Source organism: Peromyscus leucopus, chromosome 4 (genome assembly GCF_004664715.2).
Source record: "Peromyscus leucopus breed LL Stock chromosome 4, UCI_PerLeu_2.1, whole genome shotgun sequence".
Taxonomy (NCBI): Eukaryota; Metazoa; Chordata; class Mammalia; order Rodentia; family Cricetidae; genus Peromyscus; species Peromyscus leucopus.
Window position 1 is genome coordinate 50,535,848 of NC_051066.1, and position 22,527 is coordinate 50,558,374.

The 22,527-nt window shown below is 47.8% G+C and overlaps 1 protein-coding gene across 1 annotated transcript; it reads right to left on the reverse strand.

Annotated features, from left to right (window-relative positions):
* Positions 1 to 2,049: 2,049 nt before the first annotated feature.
* Positions 2,050 to 16,781, reverse strand: Chrna1 (cholinergic receptor nicotinic alpha 1 subunit). The gene is made up of 10 exons (XM_037204883.1): positions 16,592 to 16,781; positions 9,994 to 10,139; positions 9,831 to 9,875; positions 9,007 to 9,116; position 8,975; positions 7,156 to 7,350; positions 6,468 to 6,705; positions 4,166 to 4,389; positions 2,715 to 2,954; positions 2,050 to 2,395 (listed from the first exon to the last, which is right to left on the reverse strand). Exons 1-10 carry the CDS (start codon positions 16,764 to 16,766, stop codon positions 2,264 to 2,266), a joined length of 1,506 nt encoding a protein of 501 aa, XP_037060778.1. The 5' UTR covers positions 16,767 to 16,781; the 3' UTR covers positions 2,050 to 2,263.
* Positions 16,782 to 22,527: the final 5,746 nt, after the last annotated feature.

Genomic DNA, 22,527 nt, shown 5'->3' on the forward strand with positions numbered 1-22,527 from the left:
TCGGAGAAGGAGACTGAAGCCACCTGGGCTCAGACTGGCCTTCTGGCTGTGCAGTTTCTAGCTCTCCCTGGGGATGACAGGGATCAGATGTGTTTGTGACTCAAAGGCCTTCCCTCACACCAGAGCTGCATGGTTTCTCGGTCTGGGATCAACTGTATACTAAAGCTTAACGTTCGCCACAGAGAAATTAGTCTCCAGACTTCAGAAATGGCCATGGTATGTGAAGACATTTCCAGTTTCATTCCTAGTACTTGAACTCCAAACGTGATTGCTGTAAGGACTGAAGGAAAAGCCAGGAAGTTTAACTGGGAAGGTGGAAAGTGGGATGTCGCTAAGATCAGAGCCCAACAACATGGACCAGAGTTACAGAACAGCTTAGATCAAGCTAGGTGTGGCCAGGACAGCAAGGGAGCAGGTGACAGGGAGTTGTCTGAGCATCTTTTTATTTAACTTTAAAAAGATTTATATACTTATGTATGGGTGTTCTGTTAGCATGTATGCCCATATGCCACAAGAGAGCATCAGATCCCATTAAGGATGCTTGTGAGCCACTATGCACCGTGTGGTTGCTGGGAATTGAACTCAGTGCTTGTAAATGCTGAGCCATCTCTCCAACCCCTGTTTTAGAATCTTAAGGTCTGGGTTCAGATTTCAGCTTTTCTGCTTCTAGTTGGGGTAGATCTTAACTTTCCCCAAATTTACATTTTTTTCATTTGTAAAATAAGGACATTATGGAAACTGTGTGAAATTATTTGGATTAAATAAATCCACATAGGTGAGATGATTCTCATGGTGTCAGCGGCTTACTCTGCTCTTCCTAGGTCCTGAGAACAAATCCCTGGGGCCCTGCTGAACTGGGAAAGCTGGGCTCAGTTATGGCTCCATGCACACGTGCGTTTGCAAGTCTCTGGGTGCAATCCTGAAGAGCATAGAATAATACTGAATTCTTTGCAAATGTATTGCATGTGTTGTGTTCTGCAACTTCCGAGGCCAGCTTGCCTTGTCTTACTCATTCCTGTTGTGGTTTTTCAGTGTTTCTAGCTACATTCCTAAACTCTGCTGAGAAGTAAGAGAGCAAATGTAACTAACACTTCAACAGATAATAACCACTTCAGAAACCTTTCTCCCTTTCCTGGTTTCAGAAACATACTTTAAATCAAGAGTTTTTTGTAGTATTTGCCTGTTGATTGCCCTAAAGTTACCTTTGGGCCAGGGAAATGGGTTAGCAGGCGAGGGTAATTATGGCAGCACAAGCCTGATGCCCTAAACTCCATCCTAGAACCTGTGCTAAGAGCTGGAGTTGGCAGCATGAAGCTATAATTCCAGCACTCCGCTGGCGGGTGGTGGGAAGCATAGAGAGAAGAAATCCCTCCCCTGTCCCCCCTCCCGCCACCTCCCCCTCCCCCAAGCTTGCCTTGAGTAGGTAACAGAGCTGCAGAAATAACAAGAAAGGCTCTGCCTCAATGAAGGGGAAGATGAAAACCGACCCCTAAAAGTTGTCCCCTGATTTCCATGCATGTGGCATGGCATGTGTGACACATGCGCGCCGCGCGCACACACACACACATACACACACACGCATGCTTTTTTTTTTTTTTAAAGTTTAAAGCTACCTAATTTCCTTTCTGTTGTTTCCTCTGTGTCCACATCAAATGCTTTGTCTTTGGGGGAGTCTAGTAGACAGGTTTTCCTAGTAGGTATGAAACTGTATGTCTAAATAAAGCACTCTTTATGCTTTAAAAATAACAGTTATAGGGCTGGGGAGATGACTCAGTGGTTAGGAACACTGGCTGCTCTTCCAGAAGACCTGGGTTCAATTCCCAGGTTCTACACGGTGGCTCACAGCCATCTGTAATTCCAGTTCCAGGGACTCCAGTGCCCTCTTCTGACCTCCATGGGCACCAGGCATGTGTGTGGTGTACAGACATACATGCAGGCAAAGCACCCGTCCATGTACAATTTTTTTTAAAGAAAAGAAAACAAAAATAATTAGCAATGTCAATACAACAGAAAACTCTGAGTATCCAAGCCAAACTCAGAAAGGAACACTTTTTTTGGAGGCTCGCTTTTATTTACTGCAAAGGTTTTATTTACTACAAGATCATAGCAGTGTGAACAGAGATCACCGCCATTAACAGGACTTGAGGGAAATGGCATGTGTGGTAAGCGTGAAAGGACTAAAGGACTTCCTCTTTCCCATCTTCCCCAGCGCTGGCTGGGGCTGGGGGCTGGGGGCAGAGGCCGTCTCAGTCTCAGTTTCTGCTCACCCTTGCTGATGTAACTCGATGAGCCGACCTGCAAACACCGCCAGTGTCCCGATGAGACATACCAGCATAAAGATTCCAAGGAGAATATGGTCCATCACCATGGCAACATACTTCCATTCCTCAGATGCCTGGAAGGGAAGAGGGCAGTAGACAGGATCCCTTAAGATGGGGCACAGGCTCATAGCATCCCCTACTGGCCTGGCCTTCAACATATAAATCTCCAACCTTAACACTCGAGTCTGATATTATGATCTTATTTTTTCGTGTAATTATTTGAAATTGATTAAAATGAGTTACTAAAGTGCCCTAGGGGTAGTCAACCCAGCACATCTGAGGTCAGTAGCTGTAGCTTGGAGCCAACTCAATGCTCAGGTCAAATCCACCTGTCACACTCATGCGTTTGATCATTTAAACCCAGAGGTGCGGACTTGAAGCCACAAAGCTTACATTATTGGACTCCTGGTCTGACTTCATGGTCTCTGCGATGTACTTAACACCCTCGATGGCACTTTTCACCTCGGGGTGCTTGATCAGCGGAGAGTGGAAGCCCACAGGTGGAGGCCCCGGCTTCCCGGAAATGTCAGAGATATCTATGTCTTCTGTGAAAATCTTTTTCTCTTGTTTGTCTCTGGATGGTCTTTTCATTGTGGAGAAAAACATAATGTTTGGGATAGTGTCGATAAAAACCTAACATAAAAAAGAAATTCATGGCATGAGACTTCTTGTCAACATTTCAAGAACCACTGTCTTTGAATTTGCCATGTAATCTTGGGAGAATCACTCAGCATCTCTAGTCCTCACCCTCCTTGAACTTAAAACCAGAGGACAGCTCTGCAGGGTCAAGGACAATACATCTGGTTGGAGGCTACAGCTATGTTCTGTAATGTGAGCAGTTGGCCACTGGAGGGAGCCTGTGTGCAGCCACCAGACTTGACAACGTGTTTTGGGGGCCATATGATTAAAGACCAGTCCTGAAGCCTCAAGTACGTAAACACTTAGCCACACAGAATAACTCGACTGTTTCCTTCTGTTCTTGTTCCTGATGTTAAGTATACAGAGTCGTCTAACAGGAACAGTTAGTGTCCCCCAGAAAGCCTCCATGGTAAGCCATTATTACTGACACTAATTCCACACAGCTTAGAATCTGTATGATGTTTATCAAATACGGGCATATTTGGGTCAGGGATATAATGCTTGTCAAGAATGTTCAGGGCCCTGAGCTCAATCCCCAGCATGACCACAAAATCAACTGATTAAAATAAAAAGACATACGTGAGGTATTAACACATTTTCAGTTCAATAACATAAATATTCGAGAGCACTCTCCTCACACCAGGGCCCTCCTCTCTCTCCTCCTGCTTATTCTATTCTCAACTGACGATTTTTACCAGTGAAAATAAGCATGTCTGTTCACAAATTGGGAAACACACCAATAGAAGTCTTAAGAATGTCCTTGTCTGGTGTGGTGGCACACGCCTTTAATCCCAACACTCAGGAGGCAGAGGCAGGTGGATCTCTGTGAGTTCAAGCCAGCCTGGTCTACAGAGTGAGTTCCAGGACAGGCAGGACTACACAGAGAAACCCTGTCTCAAAAAAAAAAAAAAAAAAAAAAAAAAAAAAAAAACCAGAACCCCAAAACAAAAAAAAAAAAAAACAAAACAAACAACAACAGCAAAGAATGGGATCTATTAATTTCTAATCAGAACTCCATAAATTTTTGTGGGTTTTACTCATTTTACTTTTCTTCTGTCTCGAGGAAGGCTACATGATCTGTCCCCACAGAACACTGCTCCCGCTTCCCTAAGCCCAGGAAGGTCTTTCAGTCCCGAGTATTCCAGGTGTTAGCTAGGACGTGGCTGGTGTCACTGAAGGGGAGACCTGTGAGTCTGGGCACTCACCTTCCGCACCCACTCGGGCATGACGTGGGTGCTGGGCGAGCGGTGGTGGGTGTTGATAACGATGACGGTGATGATGATGGACGCGATGACGAACACCATGGTGAACAGCATGTACTTCCCGATCAAAGGCACGGCACTGGAGGTGGAAGGGATCAGCTCCACGATGACCAGGAGGAACACAGTGAGGGACAGCAGGACAGAGATGCTCAGAGTCATCTTCTCCCCTGGAGAGACGCGAGGAAGAAATGCAGCGCCCGCCCACTCCTGGAACCCCAGGACTTCAGGGGTGACTGTATTTGGATAAGTATTAAGAAGATAATTATGACAAAACAGGAGTGGGGGAGTGACCGGTGTCACAGTAAGGGGGACTTTGGACACAGGCGTGTACAGGAAGACCATGTGAGGACGTGGAGAAGGTATCCATGCCAGGACAGGAGATTGGCCTCAGAATAGACGAAGCCTGTTGGCTCCCTCCTCTCAGTTTGAGCTTTCAGAGCTGTGAAAACCCCATGCTGCTATGGTTTAAAGCCCCATGTGGCATTCCATCAAGGCAATCCTTGGACACTCATCCAAGGCGAAGGAATGTGGCCGGCATGTTCTCAAAGGATAATTCTGGGGATTTCTCTCCTGCGTGACCACAGCGTCTTCACCCTACTGAGCATCAAGTGGCCGCTGTTTCCGTTACAGGTTGCCAAGCAGCGAAGGGCGACTTCATTTCATGCCCTAGACTCTTGGTTTTTGTTAGGACTCAGGAAAACAAGAGAGATTCTGGGTTGGCAAGCTAGACCCAGGGTGGAAGTTTGACTAAACCTCAGTACTGGTCTTTTTGTTAGCCAGCAGATGGCTGGGCCGTCCAGAAATATTGCTCTCAGTATGAAGTGAGGTACAAGGTCAAACTGAAAAAAAAAAAGACAAACTCTGCCATTGAGGAGCTGTCTTCAGCGTGCCCAGGGGCTCCTGACCTCCCTCTAGAAACTTTGTCTTCTCATTCATTTTATAAGGTTTTTTGTTGTTGTTTGTTTTTTGTTAAGTAGGGATTTCCCTAAGCTCCTGTCTTTTTTCTGCAGGCCCCGAGACTCAGGAGTCCTGGCTAGGCAGACAGCAGGAAGGTCAGGTGGGGTATTATAGAGAACCTTGGGCTGCTCTTGTTGGGAGTCCTGGTGGTAGTGGGGTTTCTCATATTGCCCTGCCTGCTGTTATTATAGACCTCTTCGTAGCCTTCCAGATGGTAAACATGCAGCCAGCCTTCTGTGTCTGAATATTTTGCAAGAATTCAACCAAACTCGTGTTGGAAATATTCAGAAATATTAAATTATATCTACACTGAATATATGCAGATTTTTCTGCTGCTATCACCCAGACAATACAGTATGATAGCTATTTGTGTAGCCTTTACAGCATATCAAGAAATAATTTTAAGTATCAAAGGTTGTGCAGACATTCCATGTGACTACGATGCCATTGTATACGAAGGACTTGAGCATCCTTGGATTTCAGGACCCATGGCATCCTAGAACTGGTCTCCTGTGAATCCTGGGGAGTAACTAAACACAGCAGACACAGAGTAAAGCTTGAAGTTCTCAATTCTACTCCCCAAGGAAGTTTGAATTATGAAGGTTAAGCTATCAAGTTACTTACCATTTCTTCTCTAATAACACTACTATTTAGCTATGTACTAAGTAGTCATAACTCATTATACAGTCATAATTCAGCATTTATAGATGCTAATTAGTTTCCGTGTCGCACTAGGCAGTGTTTTCTCCACTTGCTTTCAGAAGTTTCATTGATTGGGAAGTTGGAAATATTTATTTGCACGTATTTGTTCCAGAGGAAATACGGGAGGCAGAGAGACGACTCAGCCGTCAAGAGCACTGGCTGCTCCGTTCCCAGCATCCACACTGCAGCTCACAACCTTCTGTACGTGCGATGCCAGGGGAACTGATGCCCTCTTTGGGCCTCCGTTAGCACCAGGCACACCCATGTATGCACACACATACATGTAGGCAAAATACTCATACATGTTAAAATAAAGAAGTAGAAATGGGGGTGGGGGCCGCTGCAGAGCTTGCTAAATGGTCAAGAGCACTTAGTGCTCTTTCCAGGGAACTTGAGTTTGATTCCCAGCTATGAGCTCCACTCAAGTCATACAGCCGACTCAGCAACTGTCCGTCTGCATCCTGTCCAGATCCAGGTCCTGTGGATTTGGGTCCCTGTGCCTCTGGTAGCACACAGTTATTCCTGGCTACCCCTGAAATAGCAGCACGGACTCCATGGCAGCTGTAGTCATGGCAACCGCACTCACCTGAGTCTGTGGGCAGGTAGAACACCAGGCTGGTTAAGAAGGAGAAGAGCAGGCAGGGAATGATGACGTTGACGATGAAGTAGAGGGGCAGGCGCTGCATGACGAAGTGGTAGGTGATGTCCAGATAGGGCGTGTTGGGGCAGCAGGAATAAAACACCCAGTGTTTCCAGCCCCGGGCCTCCTTGATCACCCACTCTCCACTCTCCATGAAGTTACTCAGATCCGGCTGGTCGCTTTCCTGAGAAACAGAATAAGGTTTGCGGAGCCCCTCTACACCACTCTGAGGAGGATCAGTGATGTGGTAACCATTTGGAGGGGCACTTCCCCAAGAGGGATGTTGGGCCCCCCATGTCGGGGTAATGGGTTTATTTCACATAGCACGTATTGTATAATAAGTTAGGGTTATTCATTTTGGCCCCACACTCAAATCTCTGGGAAACTATAAAACACTGATACCCAAGGCCCGCTCAAGACTTGTTCATCAAAATTCTTGAGACAACACATAGCAAAGGGAATTCTTACTTAGAACTCCCAGGCAGTGCATGAGGGACCTTGGCACGCAATTGGAAGCCATACAACTGGATGCTTCTCTAGTTCGGAGTGAGCCTGTGATTGTCAGAAGGCTGACTTGGATACCTGGGTGGCCCTGTTCCTGAAACCAGCTTCATCCTGGGAGGCCACCGCTTACCGGGTTGATCGCCACCACAGAGCCATCATAGGTCCAGGTGCCCAGCTTCATGCTGCAGTTCTGCTCATCAAAGGGAAAATGGGTGACAATGATCTCACAGTAGCTTTTGAAGATGGCTGGAGGCGTCCAGGTGATGTGGCCGGTGTAGTCCAGGAGCACCTTGGTGAACTTGACAATGGCGAAGTCTCCATCGCACTACGGTTGGGAAAAGGGAGGAAGATGGCTCCAATGCTGCATCCTAATCTATGGAAGTGCTCCCCAAAGTCCTCCTATAATAAGACTCACTGCGATAATGCTCCAAAAACGCACATCCCTAAGCCTTAGCCAAGTGTGCTGGTGTGCTCCTGTGACTGCAGCGCTCCAGAGGCTGAGGCAGGTGGATGAAGAGTCCTCAGTTAGTCTGGGCTACATCCCGAGACCTACCCTATCGATCAGTCAGGGAGCCAATGAAAGAAAGAACGCAGATTCTGAGCGTGAAGCAAGCCCCAAGTCAGAGTATCAGAGAAGAATGTGGGAATCTACAGGAGCAACAGGTGACATGGGTCCATGGCAACCCAGCTTTCCTTTCCAGCCCCCAGCGACTCTGGTAATGCGAGCCAGCCCCCCTCCACCCCCCGATCTGTGTACTTGGAGAGTTGACTGGGAAACCTGGAAAATTAAAATAAAACACTGCTAGCAGCTGAATACAGTGGGGGAGGACTGGTGCCCTTCTCAGGGCTGTTTAGAACTTGGTGGGCAGGTCACAAACTCAGACGCCTTCTGGCCAGCAGGGGAGGGGCCGCTGGAGCTGAGAGAGAAGCGCGCAGAGCCAGTCCCTCCCCCCAGGTGTGGGCCTTCAGCACCAACCTGCAAGACCCAACATGGCTTCATAGCTGGGTCCCCTCTCATATACCTCTAAAAACCCCAATTTCCATTTCCTCTAGTTGTGAGGATTCAGTGTAAGGGTTTCACGAGAAACAAATCCTCTGCCCCTGAGCTGCATCACCAGCTCTTTTTAGCCATGGAGGTGCTCCTTGTGAGACTGTGGAGAGGCCAGAGCTGTCGTGGGGTTCCCATTAAATTGCGTCCATCAGCATCTCTCTACAGAAAGGGACCGCCAGCCATGGGGGAATTTGGGTCAAGCTGGAATCCCAGCTATCGCTGGGCGGCGTGTGGTAGAAGCTAGGAGGACCGCCAGAGGGCGTCATTTTCATCCACCGCCGCGACCAACCCCCAGGAACTTCTGCAGGCCCGCACAGCTCTCCCAGCCGCGGTGTGTGTGGGTTCTGACTGCAAATCCTCTAGCTGACTGCGCATGCTCCTGCTCCTGCCTTGGAAGGATGCTCTTTGAAATGAATATTCCCTGACAAATGAAGGGCATATGATAATGAACGTGCCATTAAGCCAAGTGTCTTGAATCACATTATAATTTCACAACACGCAGTCTGTTGCAGGGCCTCGTGGATGGCAACGCAGGCATCCGGGTATTGGTGCTGGGACGGCGTACCAGACGTGACGAATAAGACTCCTGGGAGTGGAGACCCATTTGGTGGCAGGATGGGGGGGGGGGGCGGAAGGGGTGCGGGGGGTGGTGGTATTTGATTCCAAGGAACTCAGAGATGGAAGTCCAGGTGACTCGGATGGTCGCCACACGCCCCACTGCGGCTCTCCGGGATTAACGTCCCCACCCACAGCCCTGATTCAATTTGGTCCCATAATTGTTTCTATTCATAACATGGGACGCCATATGGCACCCCTCGCCTGTCAACGTGGCTCTGATTTTAAGGGTTATTTAATGCAAACGCTGGGGAAATGCATGTGGCTGTCCTTCCGAGGGGACACTTGGCCCACCCTTCAAATGGCTTTGCTTACTTGTTATAGAGAACAACATCCGGCCGCCAGATCTTTTCCGAGGGGATGTGAATTTTTTTCACTCCGCCATAGTCTTCCGGATTCCATTTCAAGTTGTAATCTACCCATTGCTAGAAGGGGAGACATTTCCCTAATTAGAGCGCGGAATCGACATCTTATCTAGAGTGATCCAGAGTGCCCATGGGCCAGCAAGCTTTAGGGACGCAATGTCACCGGTGGATTTGAATTTCGGTGGAATTCACTCCTGCAAGTGCTAGCCATACTTCAGAATGGCCCCTTAGTTGTATCTTTACAGAGGAATTAATGTAAAATGAGGACATTAGGGTAAGCCCCAGGCCAGCGTTCTTATAAAAAGAGGAAATTTAAACACACAAACACACACTCACACACAGACACCAAATACACCGAGAGAATGTTTAGTGAACATGACAGCAGCTATCTACAAGTCTAGTAGAAGCTTCTGGACTACATTCCCCCTCACAGTCCTCAGAAGGAACCAACTCCAATAACAATCAGCTTTGGAACATCTGGGCTCCAGAACAGAGCAATGACAAATTCCTGTTGTTGGGGCTTCTAGTTTGTATCCCTGGCTACAGTCTCCCTAGCAGAAGAATCCACACAGAGAAAGAAGAACAAACATGAACAGTGAACTCAAATCAAACAGGATATCAAGACACACCGGATATGTACGCTCCCACCGTTCCGAGGGACCTCCTTTCATCGTTTTGGTAATCCACCCCATTTCCTAGACTGAGCTCATCTGGACCCAGCTTTGATTTTAGGTGAATAAGAGCAACGGAAGCGCCATCACCCAGGCCCATTACCTGCTTCAGGCGAACGTTGGTTGTCACAATCTGATTGACTTCATCCTGAAAACAGAGAAGCCCCTCCTTAGGGCATGGATAGGGACGCCAAGGGGCGAGGGTCCAGTGTGAGGGTGGTGGCATGCAGTGGGTGCCAGAGGGAGCCCCCCGGCACCCCTCTTACCACATTGATGAGCTGGATGAGCTGTAGACCCACGGTGACCTGCACAATCTCACGGTGGTCCTCCACCGGCCGCACCACGCTGCTATAACCCTCGAACAGCTTCGCCACCAGACGGGTCTCGTGTTCGGAGCCCAGAACAAGGCCAGCTGGGCAGCAAACGACACATGCCTTGTCAGACACTCTTCCCCGTCTTGCACACACTCTCACCAGGGTTAGATGCATAGCCAGCCAACGAAGGGCACACAGAGCCCCTGTCAAAGGCTCCTCGGAGTCTCCTCCCAAACACAGTTGCTGGTGGGGTCCCTTACCCAGAAACAGCTGGGTAGGACAGCGCATGTTCTCTCCATGGGTGACCTTACTTAATGCAGCCCCTGACCACCTCACATTTGCCAGGAGACTGCACCCAAGAAAAAACCAGAGAAAGGCTTGCACAGGTGCTTTAGCGTCTCGACGTGGTCGAAGACAACTTTGGACTGGCTGGCCTCCTACCTCAGGATGCCGTGAACAGCTGAAAGTGGGTGCTGGTTTACAAGCCCTAGGCTGCCCACAGGGAAAGTAGAAAGCGTTGGTGAAGTTATGGAAAACTTGAAACCTCACACACATTGGTGAGAATACAGTATGTTGAGTTCCTCAACTATCTAAATCCATAGTTGTTAACACGTGATCCAGCAAGTTCACTCCTGGGCGTACACCCAAAAGAATAACCAAACTGCGTATAATACTCAGATGGTGGAAAGTGCTCCAAGTGTCATTACCAGATAAGCGGATGGATAAATTGTGGTGTAGTCAAACAATGGAATATTATTGAGTCACAAGACGGGAATGAAGTGAGGATACTCTTGCAGCATGGATGCACATTAATAACATTAAGCTAGTGCAAAAGTCAGATACCAAGGGTACATGCTGTTTGAAACATCTGCAACAGTAAGTCCATAGAGGTGGAAAGACAGGTGGGTTCCATTTAACGGGATCAGAGTATCCTTTGGAGAGAATGAAAAAGTTCCAGAAGTAGGTAATAGTGATAATATCACTGAACTGCATACTTTAAATGCTTAAAATAGCCAAACTGATGTAATGTGTGTTTTACCTCAATTTTTTCAAGTCACTTCCGATAGAGCCATGTACCAATTAAAACAGAGGGGAAAAAATAAATAAAACCCAACCCCCCTATACTTTGATGACCTGGGTAGGACTTTACTCAGAACACAGTTCCTTCTTGGCTCTACCAGGTACTACCCTGAGGCTGCTAAGGCAAGCTGACTGTTCTGACCTGACCTTCAGAAGGCGCAGAACTTGCCCAAGGTCACTCAGCTAGCAGAACCCTCACATCCCTGTGGTAATCCCTTATCAACTCTTAATTTTATGAGTGTGGTGTGATCTGGCTACAACCTCCCAACCGCATCTACCCTCCCCCTAGGAGAAAATCCCTCCCAAATCCATCATATGCTGAGGTCGCCTACCAAGGGGCAATCCATTTGCCCCGATTCATGTAACCAGATATTCCCTTTCCAAGGGCTGTTGCTGAGGCTACCATGACTTCTCCATGGGCCAAGACGGCTTTAGATGCTGAATGAATGAGGTATGTTCCATCTTCGTGTGGTAGTGTTGATTCTCACTTAGAGCCTGGATCTTTATGAAGTGACTGATGCTATGTGATGAATTAGTATGTAAAATCCTATGAACGTCTGTAATCCTCCTGAATTCAGCTGCTGACCCCTCCCCACCCCCAGCTTCACAGATGAGAACTCTGAGGTTCAGTTGGTAGCCATGCTCTCCCATGTCCCCTCCTAGCGAGAGGCAGGATTATAAACAGGCAGTTTATTTCTTCTCTAAAGGCAAAGAGTAATCTCCATGTGGATTTGAAACCTTTCAGCATAGTTTAAACCTCTTCACTGTGGCCTCGTGGACCCTGATGTAGCCACATCTCATTCTAGCTTCCTGAGTTTCCTGAACCTCAAAACGTCCGACCCTCAAGCTGTTGGCAAGCTGATGACCCTCAAGAGAGGGCGTTGTGTAAGACACTTTTTGTTGTTGTTGTGGTGGTGGTTGTTTTGCAGAGGAGGAACATGCTCGAAAGCAACGGATAGAGCGGTGGGTCAGCATTGTGTCCCAGGAAAGCTCTGAGTCGGCCGAATGGCTCACTAAGAAGGGGAGAATTGGGATGAGCTTACCAGCATTCCAGAGGCACTTAGCTCCTGCCTAGCCCATGCCAGGGGCCTTGTTCCCTCCACAGGGAATATCCACCCTACTCTCTTTTTCTTAGATTGATCTCAATGGGCAAGGTGAGAAGATGAAACACTCCCCCTCCAGAAACACACATTGTTTACAGAAACCTTACTGTAGCCCATGCCAGGAAACAGTCCACAGGACCATCAGTAATAGAATGAGTAAGCAAGCCAATGTGAATTTTACAAGACTCCAAGGAAAAATTCTGCAATCCCCTTCCCAACTACAATATGGCTTGGAGAGCGGGAGTCAACACATGCTTGTAAAAGGCTTTCATTAAAAAGGCAGGTTCTACATAGAAAACAAAGCAAGTCAATAGTGCCCTTTTTTAGCCAAGTCACATTGATACTTGTTAGCCAAGTCACACTGATACTCTTTATTCCAATGGTGGTGACATTGCTAACTCACCAAACATCAGCTGAACATCTGCTGCATGCCAACATTGCTTCCGAAATCATGACACAGAGACTTATTATTAGCCACGAGTGTTCAGCCTTATCTTATGCTGGCCCCAACTAGCTTACAGCTATTTGAACCTGTTTCTCTTCATCTGTGTTTTACCTCTGGGCTTTTTACCTTTCTTTCCTTCTGTACATCCTATTTCCATGCTTTCTCTGTGTCTGGCTGGCTGGAGGCTGCCTGCCTGGCTGGCCTCGGGCGTCTCCCTCTCTTTCTCCCTCATTTTGTCATTCTCTCTCTCTCTCTCTCTCTCTCTCTTCTCTCTCTCTCTCTCTCTCTCTCTCTCTCTCTCTCTCTCGTAGATTCCTTCTCCTACTTATTCTGTCTGCCAGCTCACCTATCCCTCTAATGCCCTCTATGGGCCATTCAGCTTTTTATTAGACTGATCATGTGCCTTAGGCAGGCACCTGAAAGAGCAACACATCTTTACATAATTAATTTACATAATTACATAACCAAATGTAACACTTTACATTCCTCAACAAAGGTGAACCTCTTCTCTCTGTCCACATGGTGACTGACACTTGCATTTACATAAATGAAACTGTGAACACATTGGAAGGCCTCGTGTCCTAAGAAAGGTGGCGGTGGGACTCTTGAGTGGAAGACAGGAGAAGATCTCCATAAAAGGTGTCATGTAAACAGAACAGTGACTGCGGTGTGTTCGGTGAGCAGAGAGAGTGTCCCTGACAGGAATGAATGAGAATTTTGCCCACAGAAGACTGATGCTGAGAAGATGAATTCATACACAAGTTCAAAATGTGCTTTCTATATCATGTGGGTCTTATCTGTAATCTACGTGTGAGACTGTGTGTATTTGCACATGTGTGTGTACATGCATGTGGAGGTCAGAGGACAACCTCAGATGTCATTTCTCAGGGATCCACCTCGTTTTGGAGACAGAGTCTCTCATTAGCCTAAAATTTACCGTGTAGGCTAGGCTGGATGACCAGTAAGGCGCAGGCATCTGTCTGCCTTCCCTTCCCTAGTTTTATGTCCCTGGGATTACAGACATGTGCGCCACCATGCTTGGTTTTTAAAGTATGGGTTCTGGGGACTGAACTAAGGTCCTGTGTTTGTAAGGTCAGTGCTCTAGTTACTGAGCCATCCTACCAGCCCGGTTCCTGTGTTTGTAAGGTCAGTGCTCTACTTACTGAGCCATCCTACCAGCCCGGTTAGCATTCGTACACAGGGAACTGGCTTCTGGTTTTGACAAAAGGAATTCTGAACTGCAGTGAGTCACTATAGGTAAATCTTACCCCAATCTTGTGTTGTGTCTCTGTCTGGGTGATTTCAGGTTGTTTTCGGTTTGTGCATGGGACAAGTTTGTAAGTGATCACATTCCAGGATTTAGGTCATCTCACCACCACATGTCAGTTCACATCTTCTAACTTCAGTTTCCTTACAATAAAAAATTGAGGCTGTTGGGCTGCATTTTATAATTCTAAATTTCTTTTTCTTTTCTTTCTTTCTTATTTTTTTGTTTGTTTATTTTTTGTTTTTTGAGATAGAGTTTCTCTGTGTAACGGCCCTTTGTAGACCAAGCTGGCCTTGAACTCACAGAGATCCACCTGCCTCGGGCTCCCCAGTGCTGGGATTAAAGGTGTGCGCCACCACGCCTGACTATAATTCTAAATTACTGTGGACTACTGTCACATCCTTTGCATGGCTCCAGGAAAGGACCTGGCTTGGGCAGTGAGGGAATTATGAAAGAAACACAGACAGACACACAGACACAGAAAAACTTGGGTCAGATGGCTGGTCACTCAGATGGAGAAACCATAGTACCCCGGAAACTCAGCATGTTTATTACATAGATTGAACAGAATGGAGTGGTTGTTACGGTGGTCCGTTAAACAAGGAGGCAGGGTTTGTGGTATCCAGTTGGAGCAAGGGGACAGGACTAGCTACCTCCGTAGGAACAGCTCTGTAGGGGAGCAGTCTTCAGGCCATAATAGCCAGGGGGAGAAAACTATGGTAGACATTTTCTGCCCACACTTTCAGTATTCACACAAGGACCAGAGGAAGGCTTTGTCATTTCCCCCTGAGCCTTACTCTAGGGGGAAGGCTTTTCTATTCCTCTCTGGTCTGAGGCTCTGGGGTACTTGACATGGCCATATACCCATGTCACCAGCACACATTACCCAGGACTTCCCCTCCTGAGAGCTTCCTCAGCTTCCCACAGGCTACACATGGGAGTCAAGGCAGGAAACTTCAGGTTTGCTCCAAGCAGACAACACATGCTTCTCTGAAGAGCTGCAGAGGATTTGTCGTCCTAGGAGATTGTGTAGGTATTTTTAGAAACATATCACTTAAGAGTTTTCACCGAGGAGGCTGGAGAGACGCTCAGAAGTTAAGAGCACTTGGTGCTCTCGCAGAGGGTCTAAGTTCTGTTCCCAGTGCCCACAGGATGGCTCATAACTGTGTGTAACTCCGGTTCCAAGGAATCCAATGCCCCCTTCTGACCTCTGTGGTCACTGGGCACACATGCGGGGCACATACATCTTTTAAATTTTTTTTTTTGTTTGTTTTTTTCGAGACAGGGTTTCTCTGTGTAGCTTTGCGCCTTTCCTGAAACTCATTTGGTAGCTCAGACTGGCCTCGAACTCACAGAGATCCGCCTGGCTCTGCCTCCCGAGTGCTGGGATTAAAGGCGTGCGCCACCACCGCCCGGCTATCTTTTAAATTTTTTAAAAATGAGTTTTCAGTGAGTGTAGTGTTTGCAAACACATGCGTACTCGTACTGAACCCGATCTGGCTGGATCAGTTTCAGATTCCACAGGATTTAGTCGATCTGAGTTTAGATATTTTCTCTAACTTCGCTATTGAAAATAAGTATGTGTATGGATCTGCTCTCTGCTCTTGCCTGGAAGGCAGGGTGCAGGGACCTTGCACCTCTACAGGATGATATCACCAGTAAACATCCTTCGGAAGCAATCAACACACAGCTCCTGTTTCCCTCCACCGGAAGTCTGGGGCTCGGGAGAGCGGGATAGCGTTTCAGCGCCTGTGATGTGACGCATTCCAAGCAGAGAGTAGGTCAAGGGCTGTGCAAAGATTCCTAAGTCCAACTCAAACTAAACCCACGTGTTAGTAAGAGCCTTGAAACCGGGGTGGGGTGAGCGGGCAGCAGCTGTGCGTTCATATGTCTTAAAAAAGCAACAGCTCTGAAGTTGAACAAAGAGACAAAACATTTTCTCTGTAGAGACAGTTTAAACCTCCAGCTAACAGGTTTCCCTTCCCAGCACCTGTAGCTGCCAATCAATCCTCTTCATTCTCAGACAGATCCTAGAGCAACAAAAGGCCCGTGATTGTCCTTATTTGTCACTATACGTTATTGTTTTGATTCCAACCTTGCAACACATCATCATCTACAAAGTTCACACCCAAAATCATGCAATCAAGTTACAAAAAAAAAAAAAAAAAAAGCAAAAATAAAGTAACTAAAAAAAAATAATAAGGCTTTAGTACGTTTATGATTTTGTGTTGGGACACACTCCTAGGTACCTTTGATCTCACATGCAGCCCTCGGGCTATGTGTTGAACATGCCTGCTAGGGATTTGAACATGGAGGCAGTTCAGAATGCTCCCATGGTCTACTAGCCGCCCAGATTGTACAAGTGACCTAAGGTGTTCGCGCAGCTGAGTCTGGGACCAGGCAATACTAGAGCAACCAGGATATCTTGCTTGTGGCCTTTGACTAGACAGCTCCCACTTTAACTGGGTAAACAAACTAAAAATCTATACTCAGGAGCCGATGGGAGCCAACGTCAGGAAAGGCGTGGTAGAGCAGCCTGAGGCTGGTGTGGCTGGGCATCCTGGGTTCCCATCAAAGACACTGAGGTCTGGTGGAGGGGGCCGGGGCGCTAGCACTTGGACTCAGAGGAGAGCCCCCATCCCCAGTGGCACTTACCGGAGCAGAGGACTAACAACTCGAGGAAAGCCGGGAACTCCATGGGCTGTGGGCGCTGGTGTGGCCTCCAGCCGCCAGCTGCCTGTCTGCTCCCTGGCACTCTGGCTGGAGCTTGGCTGCGGGCTTTGGAAGCCAGCTGACTCGGCAGCTCTTGTTTTACACCACCTGTGTGCATGCGTGACAGCTGAGCTGCCCACAGCCCCAGAGCCCGGAGAGCGACTCCGGCCTTCTGCGGCTATGGTCACGCCTTGGTTTAAATGATCACTATAGTCATGCTGGGTGTAAGCTGCATGAAAGTCTCCATATACCATGAGGCAGGGGCTTATTGTTCTGTTTTGTGCTGAAGATCAAACTCTGACCTAAACATGGACTAAAGAAAAATAGCTACAAAATGCTCTACCACTGGACGACACCCCCAGCCTTACATATGGGGTTTTGAAAGTATGTTAATTTGTTTGTTTGCTTATTTATTTTTTTATTCGTTCATTTATTCATTTGTGTGAGGGTTGTGGTGGGTATGCCATGGCGCCTGTGTAGGTCACAGAACAATTGGTTTTCCTACTGTGTGGGTCCTGGGGATCAAACTCAGGTCCTCACGCTTGGTGGCAAGCACCTTTACCTGCTGAGCCATCTCGCTGGCCCATGAGTCAGTTACTAATGGAAAACCTTGTGCATGAATCAGTGGAGGCCTTGGGTTTGGGTAGACACCAGTTTGTGTAACTGTCCTTAATCACCCAAGGCCACACTCCCTAAACGTGGATGCAATTCTGTATCCCAGTCGGGCAGAGCATACCGTCATCCTCTGTACCTGCAGGAGTTTGGGAAGAGTGGTTGGTGCTGAATCAGCTGCTGCAGAACTCCACATATGATCGCATTAACGCAGACAGCTTTCCTGTGAACTGGTTTCCTGGGGCCCCGAGTGGCTACCCCACCCCCCCCCCCGTCTCTGTGTCGGGCAGAACCTAGCCCACCCAGAGCTGTTAGCTGGGCCCACTGCAGCCTCCCATGTCTTGTTATTACAGCAGAGCACTTAGTGGGAAAAGGCGCCCGCCACAGTGGCATTTCTTCCAAATTCCTGCTTCCTGCTGTCCCTTCTCAGCCTACTCTCCCTCAGGGACGCAGAAAGCAGAGGAGTTCAGCTTTTCAAGCCCTGTGTTTAAAAGATCCCTAAAAACAAGAGCTGCTCCACAGTGAGCAGCTGGCCATTGTTCAACTCCCTGAAGTTTTTCTTTCTAAACCAAACGCGCTTCTTTGTAGGCTTGGACTGGGTTCCAGCAGAAAGCAGACCTTTGAGGGCACCCTGCCTGCTCCCTGCTCCCTAGCTCCTTCAGGGATTGAGTCCTGAGCAGTCTCGCACCGGTCAAATCATCCCATTCCACAGGGTCCGAACAACAGACAGGGGACACACAGGATGGAGGAGAGACTGCAAGCCTACGTTATATTTTCCTGTTTAGATTCTAGGATACCAGTTAACCAGTAAAAGTAATGGTCTTCTCCCTCCTGTGACCCTGTGACTGCCCAGACAGGTCAACAATGCTCCTGCTAACTCCTCCCATCCACACAGGAGCCCTGCGACTGAGCGCTAGAGCCACACTGGAGCAGAGGCTCTGGCGTTTGTCACCTTCCTCCTAGAGCACAGGCTCAGCAGACACTTTGCTCACTCAGTGATCCAGGACCACAGTTTTATTAAATAATTTTCTGGTACCTAACACGGCTTTTAGCCTCTTCTTAGCCTCCGATATCAGTTTCCTTGCCTTCCTCTGCAATGCTACACATTTTAATCTCTGCTTTTAATTGTTTTTCTTTAAAAAGCACTTTTTAGATTTTTTATTTTATTTTATGTGTGTGAGCATTTTGACTGCATTATGTCTGTGCGCCATATGTGAGCTTGGCGCCTGCAGAGGTCAGAAGGCATCGGATCCCCTGGAACCGGAGCCGTGGATGATCGTGAGCCATCTTGTGGGTACAGGGACCCGAACCTGGGTCCTCTGCAAGAACACATGCTCTTGACTGCTGAGCCGTCCCTCAACCTCTAGAGTTTATTTTGAACCACATGGTCCCAAGGCGAAGGACCAGTTCCTTAATCACCTCTCGCTACTGAACAAATAAGCCCCAGAATTTCTATAGCTGTACACAATAAATACTTTGTTTTCACTCATGAAATTCTGAGTGGGGAGAAGGCAGTCGGGTGCTCACCTCCACACAGTCGTTCAAGGATTCGGGATGTCCCAAGCAAAGCCAAGGCTGCTGTGGGAGCAGCATCCATCCCCCCAGAGACTAGAGGGGCCAGACTCCTCTGTTGGGCAGTCTGTGGGCACAGAAGAATCTCTCGGGGACTAACTGGCCTTAGTTAGCAAGTTGGCACAAAGAAGAGGTAGCAAATAAACCTGGAAATCTGGAACCTTTTGCTTTGAATTCCAAAGAGTAAGGGATCACATGGCAAGAGGGCTGTGAGCTACAACAGCTGTTTTAGACTTCTCATTAAAGAAAGGGTGGGCCGGGGTGGGTGGCTCATCGTTGAGAGCTTGCCTGGCAAGCACTGGGTTCCATCTCCAGCACTGAATGAATGAATGAATGAATGAATGAATGAATGAATGAATAGGGCCAATGAAATGGCTCAGCTCAAATCCCCAGATCCATAGGGAGGAAAGGGAACATTGAACCTTCATATATGTGTTATGACATGAGTCGGTCCATATATATACACAGGTACACACACACACAAATCACAAAGTACAATAAACATTTTAAAGAAAAGAAGCTTAAAAAAACCAAACACTTTAAATAAATAAAGCCATGATTGAATCAGGTCAAAGGCATGAGTAGGTAGAGAAGCAAATGAACCCTCAAGGATTTGGAGGAAGTGAGGCTGTAGCAACTGAGCGTGGGAAGGAGGAAGTCAGAGGCAGGAGAAAATGAGGCCGAGGGCCGTTCTGGGTGCCTGGAGGAGGAGCTGGGCAGGGAGGAGGAAGGGTGCTCTGTGCTGTGTTAACATGACTGATGGAGCCAACACAACATGAGTACAGGGTTTAACAATATGCAGACCATTGGCCACTTAGACATGCACAAAATCCTGGCCAGGGCGGATTTAGGAGGGGTAGAATCAGAGGTGCACCTCTGTAAAGGGTGGCAGAGATGAGGTGGGAGCCAGTAGGGTGACAGGCATTCCAGCCACGCCCCCATGGTCGTGCATGCTCTGGCGGGGGGACACTTAGTCATTTCCGGGTCATACTTCCTACTTAACCCATTTGCTGCATGGTCATGTAATCACGTGTGGCGGGACCACGTGATCTATGCGCATGTGTGGAGTAGCCAGGTGGGCCTGTGTGTGCATGTGTGGGGGTTGCCTTTAAAAAGGCAGGCCCCATGTCATTGTCCCCCAACATCCTTCTCCCACAGCAGGCCTGATCACATCTATCCCTTTCTCCATGTCTTAATAAAACTCTTGTTAGTGGATTCTGTTGTGTTTCCTCACAGGGAAAGAGCATGGCTAAAAACCATCATAGGAGCTAGAGAGGAAAGACTTTTGTGTGTGTGTGTGTGTGTGCGTGCGCGCGCGTGCGCGCGTGCGGGGGTGGGGGTGGGGATTGTGCCCTTTTATCCCCAGGGAAGAAATCACAACATATGTGCATGAAGATCACAGTGATCCAGTAACAAGGACAATGTAGCTAGGAGCAGAAGGAAAGAGACATAAAAATGTTTCTGGAGGTGAGATTTATTACTATAACTTGCAAAATAACAATAAAAATCTCATCCTGCTCGAACCCTGGGGTTCTACTCTTTCATGTCCAATGGCTTTAGAATATTCTTCCTTCCTTTTTTTTTTTTAGAGTACATCATGATTTGCTTAAGCAGCTCTTTATCCATGGATGCTTGGGCAGCTTTCTTTACATTAGCTTTTCTGCAAAATCATACCATGAACTACCTTTCCTGATTGTCGTTTAGGATACACTCACTCCCCAGAGTAGAAAGTCCTAAAATAACCTCAGTCAGGCGTTTCAAACAGCCTGACTCTCTAGTTAGGACCGATGGGTCACAGGCCCACTCTTAGTGAAACCCTTCCTCTGATTCTACCACACTGCACTGTGAGGGTGGCTCTGGGGTTGACCAGCATCTGCCTCTCCCACTGCAAAGAGAGAGTAATGACTGGGTCTCTGCTCACCACTGTAGCCACATCTGGTTGATGGGAAGTCAGTCATGGTTGTGAGGAGTGAACGGAGGTAAATCATAATTCAAGAGTAGAGTGGCTGAGGCAGGGGGATTACTGGTTCCAGGTCAGTCCAGGCTATTGTCAGACCTGTATCAAAATAATCATAAAAGACTGGGATAGACCGTGCTGCATGCGTTTATTTGAGGATAAAATGAGAATGTGACTATCAATCTATCAATAAACCATTGATAGATTGTGCCATTGTGGGTCCCTCCAAAGTGTTTATGATTGACTAATGAGTGAATGAAAGGTAACATAATTATAAAAATCACACCAAAGAAAACAATAAATAAGTAAATAAAAGGCACACTCATTTTCATGTTTTGATGAATGGATAATTGCAGATCCTTCACTTCTGTCTCCACTCACATTTTAGAAAGTTTATTCTTAAGTAATTTCATGCATGTATACAATGTATTTAGATTATATCCACTCTCAACCCCCATCCTTAATTCCTCCTGTATCCCTTCTCCTCCCAAATTCACACCCTATTCTTTTAAACAAAATTACAACCCACTGATCCAATTAGTGCTGCCTCTATCCCACTCACATTTTTTAATTTAATTTAATTTTACGGAGACGGGGTCCCTGACTGGCCTGGAACTAGCTATGTGGACAAGACTGGCCTTGAGCTCACCTAGTTCCGGGATTAAAGGCGTGTGCCACCACACTGGTCGCCATATTCTGATGGGGCTCCAAGGAGCCCCGCGGTTCCTCAGCCCATGCATCCCTTTTGCAGAATGCTGCTCAGCAGCCCGGCGGCCAGCAGGTGGCAACAAACCGTCACTAAAGTGGCAGTCGATAAACGTCAGAGCCCACGGAAAGGGCTGGTTCTCCGGCCTGCTGTCCCCAGGTCCCCACTGTGGAAACACCTAGCCGGCCAGCCCGGAAGTCCTAGGACTCCCGCCAGAAGCTCGGTGCATTCCCAGGAAGCGGTGGGCTCCCTTCAGAAGAGTCTCAGCCAGAGTCCAGCTCAGCTCCCGCCATTGCTCAGCATCAAGTCCAGAGGACCAGAGCAGGGTGGCTGGAGAGCTGGCTGCGACAGGTTTTATCCAGTTTACACCAAGTGACCTGCCTCTGTCAGGGCTGCGGTCTGCCAGCAATGCTCGGGCTTTTAAATTCTATTTCGTTATTACTGCGGTTTTGAAGTTTTGCTTGTCAGACAGGGTCCCTCTACATGCGCTAAGCTGACCTCAAACTGTGACTCCCCTGTCACATCGCCCTGAGTGTTTTTATTTGCATACCTGTGCTCTCAGATCCACCCTCACCCCCAACACACAGACAAGCTCTGAACCCCACACGTCAGGCTGATGGTTTTGTGATAACATGGATCACAAACCAGACTTTCCAATTCATCAGGGTCTCCCAGTCTCGGTGCGGTTCATAGCAGTAAGCATGGCCGTCCTGTCCAGTTATAATCTCTCCTTGTCCATGAGAGGAATAGAAGGAAGGAGAGTATCTGTAAGCCAGACAGGGTCCTGCTGTCTCCCTGCTCATTCTCACAGCAGCTCAGCAGGGTGGTGTTGCCTGTGATGTGTCCAGAGATCACTTAGGCTGCAAGTTGCAGACTAATTTGATGTTTCTTTGTGTGTCTATGTGTTCATGTGTGTGGTGTGTATGATCACATGCATGTGTACATACAGACAGGTGCACATGCATGTGTGTTGGGCAGTTAGAGGCCAACGTTCTCAACCACTCTTCACCTTCTTTCTTTCCCCTGGCTGTC

Coding starts and splice junctions, on each gene's coding strand:
- Chrna1 (XM_037204883.1), bottom strand. CDS start 16,766: ATGCACACAGGTGGTGTAAAACAAGAGCTGCCGAGTCAGCTGGCTTCC. Junction 9,876..9,993: donor TCATCCAGCTCATCAATGTG/GTAAGAGGGGTG, acceptor CTCTGTTTTCAG/GATGAAGTCAATCAGATTGT. Junction 6,706..7,155: donor CTGTGGTGGCGATCAACCCG/GTAAGCGGTGGC, acceptor TCTGTTTCTCAG/GAAAGCGACCAGCCGGATCT.